The sequence below is a fragment of the Phascolarctos cinereus genome, unplaced genomic scaffold, assembly GCF_003287225.1.
Source record: "Phascolarctos cinereus isolate Bilbo 61053 unplaced genomic scaffold, phaCin_HiC Scaffold_2;HRSCAF=192, whole genome shotgun sequence".
NCBI lineage: Eukaryota > Metazoa > Chordata > Mammalia > Diprotodontia > Phascolarctidae > Phascolarctos > Phascolarctos cinereus.
Window position 1 is genome coordinate 327,128,227 of NW_027555625.1, and position 13,602 is coordinate 327,141,828.

At 35.5% G+C, this 13,602-nt stretch overlaps 1 protein-coding gene across 2 annotated transcripts in view; it reads right to left on the reverse strand.

Moving 5' to 3' along the window:
- The window catches only part of ITCH (itchy E3 ubiquitin protein ligase), a 150,355-nt gene that overhangs the window by 91,789 nt on the left and 44,964 nt on the right, over positions 1 to 13,602 (reverse strand). For both annotated transcript variants that reach the window (XR_002326840.2, XM_020998549.2), the window contains exon 2: positions 10,284 to 10,374. Coding sequence is in view for 1 of the 2 variants with exons in the window: in XM_020998549.2 (XP_020854208.1) it covers positions 10,284 to 10,353 (70 nt within the window). In the remaining variant the exon portion in view is untranslated. The remainder of the gene's footprint in view (positions 1 to 10,283; positions 10,375 to 13,602) is intronic.

Sequence of the window (13,602 nt, forward strand, 5' to 3'; positions counted from 1 at the left end):
CCAAATTCAGAACAAAAACATAGAGAAATAGAAAAACTTTTAAAAGACTAAAAAGATAGGTTAGGTGAATCCCTCTCTTCCTCAGAGAAAGAGGGATTCACCTCCAATGTCAAAGTGCTGCCCAGTGGTAACCTCAAGTTCAATTCCCCTCTGATAAGTGCAAACCATGAAGTCGAACTGAGGGGAAAAATTGGGATTCACCAGAGAAGAGGGAAAATTATGCAGATTGTTTATAGGCTACTGTGAGTGATTTATATTTTTTCTGCATTTCGGCTCCTTTGATTTTTTTGAATCTTCTGCATATGTATACTCTACCAGACACGCCAGGAGCTGCCGACCCTGTTCTACACATCTGTAGAAACATAAACATGAGTTATAACTAAATCCAAGACATCCAAGAATAAACTTAGGGCATGGGCAACAAGCCAAAAAAGAGTAATATATATTGATCTTTTGGGGGAGGTCCCAAGTTTGGACCCAGTCTTTATGAGTCCAGAGACTTGGGACCATGTGTCCCAGGTTGAAAAAGAGGGTGATACTACATACTACCTCTCACTCATGCTATAACTACAAATGGTTAGTTTAGTGAGATTAAAAAACCATTATAAAAAATGTAATTAATTTTTTAAACTGATTATAAACATTACTGTTTTCAAAACATTTAGGATCAAGTTACTTAATAAAGTTCTACAATTGTTCTATTACAACTCTAATTCCTAATATTAGCAGTGGCAAATAGATTTGAAGGTTCCTTTGGCTCAGAGAAGGTTGATTATGAAGACCAGTGTAGTTTCTATAATCATCTCTTGACATTCATGGGAGTTAGGGGCACAGGACTACGAATGTGAAAAACCATGAATAACTCTAGGCCCCACCCCAAACACCTTTATTTTTAATAATTCTGGTCATATTTATTTAATACGCAAAAAAATTTAAACAATATACTGCACCCATTAAAAAGTTGCAGTTTCTATGCAAGAGAGATTAGTATCTCACACACTCACTATATGGTGCAACTGCTTCACAGATTTCCTTCTCCTATAAAAAGCCCAAGATACAAGGATCACTGTGAGGGAAAATCACCTGACTGAGACTGGTTGGCAGAAAGACAAAGAGGAGGCATTCCCAAAGACAGTGCTTAGCCTATAGTTCTTTAGTGCACTGAAACTTTTAATGAAATTTGTTTATAATAGATTTATGTATGTATTCTGGTAGTGAATGATAAAACAGATTAACGATATGCAGTACTTATGCATTTATGACTTAGTAATTTTTTGTTAGCTTTCTTTGTATACATGCATCATCTGGGATTTTCTGCTGTACGCCACAAATCTCCAAAAATTCCCACTTAATTATCGATGGCCAACTCAGGAATAACCAAAATTGCGAATGTGAAACCTATGAATGTTGAGGAATGACTGTAGAATGAATTTTCCCTGAAGTTAATTCATATTTGCTACTTTCTAAATAATAGCAGAATTTCTATTCTTTGGCTTTTGTAATGGGAAAAAGACGTCAACATGTAGATGTCAAGGTAAAAGTCTAGTTTTCTGAATGGTACAAAACCCACTGGATGATGGGTAGTTTTTGTTCCCTTCAGGCTGGGAAATAAATTACTACCATAATACATTTCATTAAAAAAAATTAACAAAATCAACCAAAAAGTATGTTAAAAATTTTATTTTCAACAAGGAAATTACTTTCCAAGGAGTCATTGTGCCACGACCAGTAAACTCAACATTTTTCACTCAAGACCAAATAAGCTAGGGGATTTTCCAGGATCCAAGATTGATTCCCCTTTTCATCCTGCTTTTATCTCTTTACCCTGAATAGTGACCCAGAAGAAGACAAGAAAAGGAAGTATAAAGCCTTATTCTGCATAGGCTTCCTTTTTTGGTACTCATCCCTACTGGATTCAATCTCAATAGAGACAACCTACTTGCCTACTTTTAATCTGCCTTCAAACTGAAATCCAATGAGCTGTAAATCTAACTAGGCATATGATTAGAAACAAGTTTGACGGATTCCCCAGACTATTACACTCAATTTCAAATACTACAGAAGGTAGGATTTTATAATTCCAAGATAAAATTTTAGTTTAGTAATAAAAATGGTTTACTCTACTCACTTAATTTGCCTAGGCAGCGTTTTAAAATTCATAATCAACAAAGTAGCTAACAGTTTTATAATTCACTATTTTAGTAAAAGGTCTTAAAAATTAATGTTGCACCCCCCACACCCATCCAATGACGTAAATATAGTGCGTATCAATGATAAATAGTAGTTGTACGTACACTGCTTTTGAACCTCTCTACACCTCTCTGTTATACCTTCTTTCCCCAGAAAACACATCATTGGGAAATCTCATTATCCTACAAAAATGAATTTGCCTGGTACTCTTATTCCAACAGTGCTGTCTGCCCCTCTCATTCTGACAGGAAGACAGGCCCATGGGCTCCAGGGTCTCTACCTCACTATATTCTATTTTTTTTTTAATTTTGAGTTATAAATTCTTTCCCTTCTGCCTGCTCCTCCCCCACCCATTGAGAAGGTAAGCAATATGATACTCATTTACACATGTGAAGTCATGCAAAACATATTTTCATATTAGCTATGTTTAAAAAAAAGGCAAAAAAAATAAAGCAAAAAAACATGCTTCAATTTGCACTCAGAATTCATTAATTCTCTCTCTGGAGATAATGTTTTTCATCATAAGTCCCTTAGAACTGTCATGGTCATTGTATTGATCAGAGTAGTCAGTCTTTCATAGTTAAGTGTCACAATACTTCTGCTACTGTGTACAGTATTCTGATTTTGTTCACTTCACTTTCATGTAAGATTATACAACTCTTCATAGGTTTTTCTGAAACCTTTCATCATTTCTTACATCACAATAGCATTCCACCACAATTATATACCACAACTTGTTCAGCTATCACCCAACTGATGGGTATCCCTTCAATTTCCATTTTCTTTGCCACCACAAAAAGAGCTAGTCATCCCTTCACATTCACAGGTTTCAGATTCCTAGTTTTGATTATTCTGATAATTAAATAGAATTTTTGAAGATTTGCAGTGTACTGCAAAAAACTGCAGATGACATGTGTATGTAAAGAAAACTAAAAAAAAAAATCAGTAAGTCATAAATACATAAATACTGTATATTATTAATCTGTTTTATCATTTACTACCAGAAATATAGATACATAAATTTATTATAAACAATTAAATTTTGTTAGAAGTTTCAGTGCACTAAAAACTACAAGCTAAGCATTCTCTTTGGGAATGCCTCTTCTTTGTCCTTCTACCATCTAGACTCAGTCAGCTGATTTTTCTCCCACACTGATTCTTGTTATCTTGTGCTTTTTGTAGAAGGAATTCTGTAGAAGCAGTTGCTGCAACTATACCAGTGGCTGTGAAGATTCTGATCTCTCTCATGTAGAAACTGCAACTTTTTTATGGGTGCAATGTGTTGTTTTACTTGTTTTGTGTATTAAACAAATATGATCAGAATTATTAAAAATAAAGGTTTGGGGTGGGGCCTAGAGTTACTCATGTTTTTTCTTATTCGTGAAGGTCCTCACAAATGTTAAAGGATGACTATACCTTAAATATGTTTGTACATAGAGGTCCCTCTCCTTTTTCTTTGATCTCTTTGGGATACAGACCTAGCAGTGGTATTGCTGTGTCACAGAGGATAGTTTTTCTTCTTCTGCCACGTTAGCCAATCTGATAGGTGTGAGGTGGTACCACCAGAGTTGTTTTCATTTGTATTTCTCCAATTATTAGTGATTTGGAGCATTTTTTCCATGTGATTATTGATAGCTCTGATCTCTGCTTCTGAAAACTATGGGCCCATATCCTATGACTATTTATCCTTCGGGGAATGGCTCTTATTTTTATAAATTTGGCTTAGTTCCCTACATATTTGAGAACTGAGGTAAGACTTCTATTTAAAGAAGAGGCTCAGCAGTTTTCCTCCACATTTCTCACCAGCTACACTGCTTCTGTACCTCGCTAGAACACTACATTATGCTTTCTTCTACCTCCCTTCCCACCCCATCCATTTTCTTCTGCTTTCTTTTGTGTGTAGTTCTCCACCATTTTATTGTAAGCCCCTAAAGGGAGAAACTACTTTTTTTTAAACTAGTATTTGTATCCCCAGTAATTAGCACAATACCTGGCACACAGCAGGCACCAAATGTTTCTTGAGTAAAACTGGCATATTACAGAAGTGTATTCATGTATATACCATACTCTAAATAAATGAGGGTCTTTCTGTTTCTAGCGCAGCTAGGTGGTAAAGTGGATCAAGTCCCAGGCCTAGAGTCAGGAAGATTTCTCTGCCCGAGTTCAAATCTGACCTCAGATACTTGCTTACTAGCTGTGGGATCCTGGGCAAATCATTTAATTCTGTTTGCTTTAGTTTCCTTATCTGTAAAATGAGCTAGAGAAGGAAATGGCAAACCACTCCAGTATCTTTGCCACAAACAGGGCCACAAAGAGTTGGACACAACCAAAAAATGAATGAAGTTTCTGTCAAATTACAGGAAAAGATTTTTTTCTTGTTTCCTTTCTTAAAATTCTAGTTTTAAATTTTATTAAGATAACAAAGACCCTTTGTTATCTAATCTCTTTCTAATAACACATGTCCCTTAAATCTCTCATCTAGTCACTCTGTTTATCATAAAAATAACTGACCTCAAATGACTTTTAACCCTTTTCAATTAGAGAAATATACATATACTTCTCTGTGGAACAGATGCATCAACAAACTATATCCTATACAATTCTTATTAGTTTATATTACCTCCATCCTATCTGTACTTTGAAGAGTCTGGATATACTTTATAGATTCTATATTGTTCTTGACATTACAGGGCAAGGCTCTAACTTTTTACTGCCCAATACTTCCCTGCTATTCTGAGTTAATTCAGCAAATATTTATTAAGAACTATGTGCCCAACACTGCGCCAGATGCTGAGGAAGATATCACAATAAAAACAGGTCTCTGTCCTGTCTTCTTGGATTAGACTATATAATCCAGTGGAGGAATGATGGATACCCAATCAAGTAATTAAAGGACAAAACTGAACATGACAACTGCATAAAAGAAGTAGAAACAAAATGCTACCTGGGGAAAGAAGAATAATTTTTGAGGTTTGAGAAAGGGAAAAAGGAAAAGGGAAGATTATATGAAGGAAGTAACACTAGAAGCTAAGTCAGGTGGCTGAGTAGGATTTCAACAGTTGGAAATGAGGAAGAAAGACATGTAGGCATAAGGAATATTATGGTCAATGTTACAAAGCCAGGAAAACACAAGGATGTGTAAGCAAGTAGTCACATTTAGCTAGCACTTAGTGTTCATTATGAGGCATAGTAAGATAAAGTTGAAATGATACAGTGGTACTAGATTACTCATAACTCAATTGTCAGGATGAGCAGGGACTTCATTTGGTGGATGACAGGAACCCACTGAAGGGCTTTAAACTGAGTGAAGAAGAGTTGTACATAATATGTCAGCAATATGAAAGAGATGGAGAGATTAATTAGATGGTTACTTCAGTAGTCTTAAGTAGGAAGTAAGGTAATAAGGGCCTGGACAAGGATGGTGGTAGTAAAAATAAGAAGGAATGGACGCAAAATATATTAAGACTTGGCAATCAATTAAATGTAGGAGGTGAGGGGGAGAGAACAATGAAAAACAGCCTGAGGTTTTTAGCAGAATAACTGAGTGAATGGCATTACTTCTCCTAACAGAAATAGATAAGTCAGGAGAAAAAAACAAGTTTTTAAGGAAAGCTAACAAGGCAAAGGCCAGTGAGACAATCACTCCCAAGGACAGCGATATTAAAATTATAATTTATTGTTGGTATAATCAATGATAGCTGAGGAAATATATATATACTACTATTAATTAAAATAATTTCTGTAATTTTATCTAAGGAAAAACGAAATTTCTCATACAATTTTTTTAAAAGAATGTAGGAATCCTCAAATTTTAAGGCACAGAGAAATAGCTAATTATGTGGTTCTATTTTATAAAACTTTAGCCATCATTTTTTATTTAACCAAGTATTCAAATGATATTTTACAGGATAATAGTGACTAAAAAATTAACATGACACTTTAAAGTCTGTAAAGCATTTACATACATTATCTAATTTGATCTCCACATTACCAGGAGAGGTAGATGCTATAGGTACTATCCCCATTTTACAGATAAGGAAAGGGTAGGGGACAGGTAGATGGCAGTGGATAGAGCACCGGCCCTGAAGTCAGGAGGACCTGAGTTCAAATCTGTCCTCAGACCAAACACTTGACACTTACTAGCTGTGTGACCCTGGGCAACTGACTTAACCCCAATTGCCCTCCCCCCAAAAAAAAAACAGATAAGGAAAGGGTAGCTCAGAGAGATAACATGATCAGTCTATAGTCATGGATTTTAAGTGTCAGAGGAGGCAAATAAAAGTCAAACAGTTCCTTATACTCCACTACCCTCTGATGCCTCAACACAAATAACTCAAAAATTAAAATGAATTTTAAAAAATCTTTCTTACCGGGGCAGCTAGGTGGTACAGTGGATAGAGTGCCAGCCCTGGAGTCAGAAGGACCTGAGTTCAAATGTGAACTCAGACACTTGACACTTACTAGCTGTGTGACCCTGGGCAAGTCACTTAACCCCACTGCCTAGCTTAAAAAAAAAATTTCTTATTTCTTCAACAATAACTTTAAGAACCTCCAAAACAGTGTTTGGGAGATGGGGGAATTTGACTTTTTCAGGAAAGTGCTTTCTTTTAGCAGCTTGAGGTAAAAGGAGAAATTAGTAGGAACAGGACTTATTTAACTACTTCCTTCCCTCTTCCCTTTACAGGCGAGGAGGGGTTTGGCTTCCCTAATCTCCCAGTACTCTCAATACTTCTCCCTTCATCTACATAGTTCAAGCTTAGAGATGAACTAATAACATCAACAGGTTAAGGACCACTTCTGCAGGCCATAAGAAGTCACTGAAAGATTTTAAGCATTTCTAATGAATCATTCCTAGTGACTTCTGAGGACTTTCTTTGCAGTGTTTACAGATGTTGATATAAAGTTGAGCAGCATATTATATATGTATTACTATGTTCTTTTGATTGAGCTCTTGATACAAAATAACTATGGAGAAATATGCTAATAAAAATTATGAATGATAAACATTCCTGTTGCCAAAATGCTTCTTGAAGTTATTTCCAAAGCTAAAACAAAATCTTGCCAACCACCTGTACAGTGATAAAGGCCCCATTTACTAAACTGTCTCCTCAGCACAACATTCATTAGTTTATACTTCCTATTTCTTAAAAAATCACTCATGCTTCAGGATTAGGACCTGAGTAACCAGCCTAAAGCTATTCTGGCCAACTTAGGCATGTCAACAAAGAAATGCATAGGTACACAGAAGGGTCATTTTGGACCCCACTGTTTTTTGCAGTATCTTGATCATAGCGGACAAGAAAATGAATCACTGCATCTTGGTGACAGAAGAGCCCTTAGATTTGTATCCCAAAGAGATCATAAAAAAGGGAAAAGGACCAACGTGTACAAAAATATTTATAGCAATTCTTTTTGTGGTAGCAAAAACTGGAAATTGAGGGGATGCCCATCAACTGGGGAATGGCTGAACAAGTTGTGGTACATGAATGTAATGGAATACTACTGTTCCATAAGAAACGATAAGCAGGTAGATTTCGGAAAAACCTGTAAAGAGTTAATGAACTGATGCTGAGTGAAGTGAGCAGAACCAGGGGAACGTTGTACACAGTAAAAGCAACATTGTGCGATGACCAACTTTGACAGACTTACCTCCTCTCTCAGCAATGCAATGATTTAAGACAATTCCACTTGACACTTACTAGCTGTGCAACCTTGGGCAAGTCACTTAACCCCAATTACCAAAAAACAAAACAAAATAAAACAAAACAAAAAGTGAATGGTGAAAACTAAAAATAGATAAATTTTTTAAAAAGAGAGACCTTAGAAATAAGCAAGTGGTCCTAATCTTTTCTGCAGTATGAAATACATCTACTGGAAGCAGGTTTTGTCAACAGACAATGTCAACAGACATTGAAGGATCACGAAAGAGTGAAGAAGTCTTCCTCTCTTTCATCTCTTCTTTCCTGAGGGGATGGATCTCACACACCTATCCAAGGTCACCAAATCTCAATAATTTCTCCAGAAAAAAAACTCTTTCCTCTTCTTAATTCACTTTAAAAAATCCTTTGTTAAGCATCTATTTGATGCAAAGGACTGTTAGGAACTCAGGGTGAATCATCATCATCATCATCATCATAAAAGGCTCACCTCAATATAATACTTTAAGGTTCACAAAGCACTTTACATACATTCTCATTTGATGCTCACAACAACCCTGGGAGATAGGTGCTATTACTATTCCCATGCGACAGACATGGTAACTGGGAAGGAGAAAGGTGAAGTTCCTTGCCCAGGATCACATAAGAAGTGTCTTGAGGAGGGATTCAAGTCCAGGCCTTCCTGAATCCAAGACTATCATTCTAACACATAAAGCTACCTCTCTAAAACAGAGGTGTCAAACTCAGGGAAGCCTGAGTGCACCAGAACCAAATTAAAATATAACTGGGGGCAGATAACTAGTAAAAGGATATGAACAAACAGTTCTCAAAAGAAGAATTGCAAAGTATTCACAAATAATGAAAGAATGCTCTAAAATCACCAATTATAAGAGAAAAGCAAATCAAAATAACCCTGAGGTTTTACCTCACACCCTATAGATTAGCAAAAATGACCCCAAAAAATGACAAAAGTCAGTGCTGAAAGGGTTGTAAGATAAGAGATACACTAATATGTTGTTGGTAAAACTGTGAAATGGTAAAATCATTTTGCAAAGTGATTTGGAATTATTTAAGTAAAGTGTCTGAAATGTCTATGTATTCTTTGACCCAGATATTCTATTGCTAGGCCCATATTCCAAAGAAGTCATCAATATGAAGAAAGTTCCCATATAATACCAAAATACTTATAATAGCACTTTTTGTGATAACAAAGAATTGGAAACAAAATAGATGCTCATCAACTGGGGAATTGCTAACCAAACTGTGGCGCATGAATGTAATGAAGTATTGTCACTGTGTGCTAAGAATGATGTATAGGATGAATACAGGGAAGCACGTAAAAATCAACATGAACTGATGCAGAGTTAAGTAAGCAGAGCCAAGAAAAAATATACACAATTATTACAATGATATAAATGGAAAGAACTAGACACCAAAAAAATAAAAAATTAATGTAGCAAATTATAAAGATCAAGCAGAACTCAAATGAAGAGATATGAAAGGACATTCCCAAGCCTCCCCTTTCATGGAGGTGGGAGATCCACAGGTGTTATACATACAACATATTTTCAGACTTTTTCAATGTATCAATCAGCTGGCTGGGGTTTTTTCCCTCTCTAAAAAAATATCATACGTCATATGGGATGGCTCTTTAGGATGGAGCAGGATACTTGGGATAACTATGATGACAGAATGATTGAAGAAACACAAGATGAATAAAAAAAATTATGAAAAAAATAAAAATGTAATTGGGAAATGTTTATCAAAATAAAAATGCAATACAAAATAGATAATGTTAATTTGTGACTTTCTAAGTCAACATGCAGCCTTCTGGGAATTTCTATCTGAGTTTGACACTACTGCTGTAGAAGACTATTCTCAAGAAATTTACAATAAAACACAAAACAAAAGAAGAGTACAGTAAGTACCAAGTACAGAATCCAGGCAAAATGCTAGAAGAAGATGAAGATATAAAGTATGATGATTCAGCAGGAGTAAAAAGAAGGGAAAAAAATGAAACATTACAAAGGCAGAGTCAACAGCATTTGGACATGGTCACATTGCAAGTTAATGGCAGAACAAAATCTTATTTTAAATTTATTTTTTCTACTAGTATTAAACTATTGTAGAAAAAACAAAAAGTTAAACTCTTCAACAAGAAGCAGGCCAATCTATAAATATTTACCAAATACAAGGCCCTCTGTTAGGTATTGTTGGAAATACAGAGACACATGAGTCATCCTTGCCCAGGAGGAGCTTACAATCTAGCTGAGGAAGCTATAACAGTACACAAATGATTTTCAGCCTTTTTATGATTTAAACACAATTTATACCTTGAAAACATTTAATAAATAGAAGAGGCAAATTATTCTTCTTCCAATGTTATTTTTCAACTTAAGAGAAAAAAAGCAAATGACTATCTTTTCAAAGACTTACCAATGATCTGAAGTTGTGATTTCATGGTCAATCCCCCCACAGACCCTGACCGTGAACTACTGCCAGACATGCCACCAACTGGGCTATGGACCTAGATGTGGCAAAGGAGACATTTTAAACATCATCATACACAATATCATTTTAATAAACAGCATCATAAAAGCACCAACAAGGCTATTCTCCATGTCCTAGCAGATGGCCCAGAGTAATTATTCCTTGCTGACCTCGTTATAATTAATTATATTAAATGAAAAACCTGTAGAACAGATCCCTTTACAAGTCCTCATCCATGTATTAGTCAAGCTCTTCATCAAAGATGTTTTAGCATGGCCTAACTGTATGGGCCTACCCAGACTAGTTCTTTAAATCCTCCAAAAAACGACATTAAGTGAAACAATGTTAGAATAAATTCAAGTGAGTTAGTGCCAAGCAGGGCTCTAGTACTAACTTGGCTCATGGTTAACCATCCAATTTGAATCTTCAATAATCATTCAAACTATATTCAGAAGAATCTCATTATATCATTTTAATAATGTTATTGCAAAATAACACTGGGTTGAGGTAACATTACATAGGGCATGCCTGTACCTGAATGCAATATAAAACATTCTTCAAACTTGACATGTTTGATGAAAGTTTGAATGGAGAAAGGGATAAGTACTTTCTCTGAGAATCATAAAAATGACAGAAGTTGGATTGAAAGCAGATGATTAACAAAGTGGAAGAAGAGGATGGTTAAGCTAGGGTGCATTAACAATAACAGAAAACCAAACAGTTAACTTAGAAAACAACAGCCCTGGCTGCATACTTCAGCATTACATTTCCATTTTCAACTACATATGTATACAATGAAACGATCTTTATTTCACTGAGTCTGTTAAGATGAGATGCTACTTGTACAATCAATAATCCATGTTGTCTTAAATACTCGAAACATTCATTTATTCAATGAACATTCATTAAGCACCTACACTGTAGAAGAGATAAAAAGTTTAAGACATGGTCCCTTGTCCTCACAGAGTTACATTTAAGAGGTAAAAGAAGATACAAACGCGGATATTTTATAATCCATCATTAGGTAATAAGCACATTAGAGATTTCTAAAACAAAATACTACTTATGAGAAATTCAAGACGGAAAGTTATTTCTTACAGAAGGGATGAGGGAATGCTTCAAGGAAAAAGTGGCATTTGAGTTGGAATTCTAAAGAATGGGTGTGAATTCCATGGACAGAGGGGCAAGGAGGACATTTTAAGCATAGAGAACAACAGCAAAGTCATCAATGTAAGAAAGCGTAGGGTAAGTTTGTAAATCAGAGAATAATCAATTTAACTGGAGCAGAGTATGTTCATTCTGACTACTCACTGGAAGAACAAATACTGAAGCTTGAATGCTTTGGCCACATAATGAGAAGACAGGACTCACTAGAAAAGGCTCCGATGTTGGGAAATACTGAAAGCAAAAGGAGAAGGGAACCACAGAAGTTGAGATGCACAGATAATGTCATGGAAGCAACGAACATGACCTTGAACAGGCTTCAGGAGATAGTAGAGGACAGAAGGGCCTGATGTGCTACGGTCTATGGGGTCACAAAGAGTCAAACACGACTGAATGAATGAACAGCAACAAAAGAGTATGTGAAGCAGAATCACATAAAGTAAGGCTGAAAAAGCAGACTGGTACCAGAATGTAGAAGGCATTGAATACCAGGCAAAGGAATTCCAAAATAATCATTACCCAATTCAAAGCCCCTGAAAGGTTTTTGAGGGAAGGAATGGCATGGTCAAATCTATGCACAAGGAAGATTACTCTTGAAGCACACAAAGGAATAGATTAGAAGAGATTAGAGGCAGGAAGATTTGTTAGGAGGTTTTGATAATAGTCCAGATAAATGTTAATAATTACATATTCTTGGGTAGTTTCATAAGAATAGAGATAATGAAATGAATTTTGATAGATGCTATGGACATAGAATTGGCAGATCTTCATAACTGAAAAGCCATATTCATTACCTCTATTTTCTCACATCATGCTCATTTCTCTGCCCATCCTGACTTTCTGGACTTCAAAATCATGCTTCTACTCTTCTGTCTCATTCTGGAACTTCCTTCAACACCTGGGTCCTCCTTGCCCTGAAAGATGCTATCAACTCCTGTGGGCTGCTCACTATAGCATATCCCTCCATCTTCTTTCTCCTATTGATGAGTTCCTCCTGGAGCCTCCATTTTTGTGAAGCAGTATAGGCTAGCCTGCCTTCCTTCCTTCCCTTTCCTGTCTTATTGATGACTTTCTTGACTTCAACATAATGTGTTAGGAACCTTTATTACCTTTATCCTCCATTTCTGCTCCCTCTTCTATTGACTGATCAATAGAAGCAATTCTCATTTTATTTTATAAAGATCTAGATATTTCTAAATATGAAACTATAAGGGACCCATCTTGCCATGACCAAATTTGATACATTTACTCTTATTTCATCTGAATGAGTACAGTTAACACTTATTTTGTGATAGTACACTAAAATAAGTCTTTGTAACCTAGTAATCTTACTATATTTTGACTACTAGTGAATGTTGAATTTTCTGATTTATCAAAGTGATACACAAATTTTGCTTCAGTTGATAATATATCTGTGTAATATGGAATGACAAAGAATTGGAAATCGAAGGGATGGCCATCAATTGAGAACAGCCAAATGAGCTGTTTATATGACTGTGATAGAATACTATCATGCCATAAGAAATGACAAACAGGATGGTTTCCAAAAAACCTGGAAGATTTATATGAACTCATGAAAAGTGAAGTGAAGTGAGAAAAACTAGGAGAACTTTTACAAAGTAACAGCAATATTGTAAGGATGATCAACTGAAAAACTTAGCTACTCTGATCAAGACAATGATCCAAAGGGCCCATGATGAAAAATGCTATCTACCTCCAGAGAGAGAACTGATGAACTCTGAATATGGAATGAAGCATTCTTTTTTTTTGTTTGTGTTTTCTTTTGCAACACGACCAATATGGAAATATGTTTTGCATGACCTCACATGGATAATCAAAATCAAATTGCTTGCCTTCTCAAGGAAGGGGGAGGGGCAAGAAGGAAAGAATTTGGAACTCAAAAATTTAAAAAACAATTGTTAAAAATTTTTTTATATTGGGAAATATTTAACAAAATAAATTTTAAAAATTAAAGACATAATAATGATCTTAATTAGTGGTTTAAAAAAGTGAGTAACAATACCATGAATGAAATTATATTTTGAGAAACTCTGCACCAAAAAACAAACCCATTCATCACATTAATAACATTATGGTTACC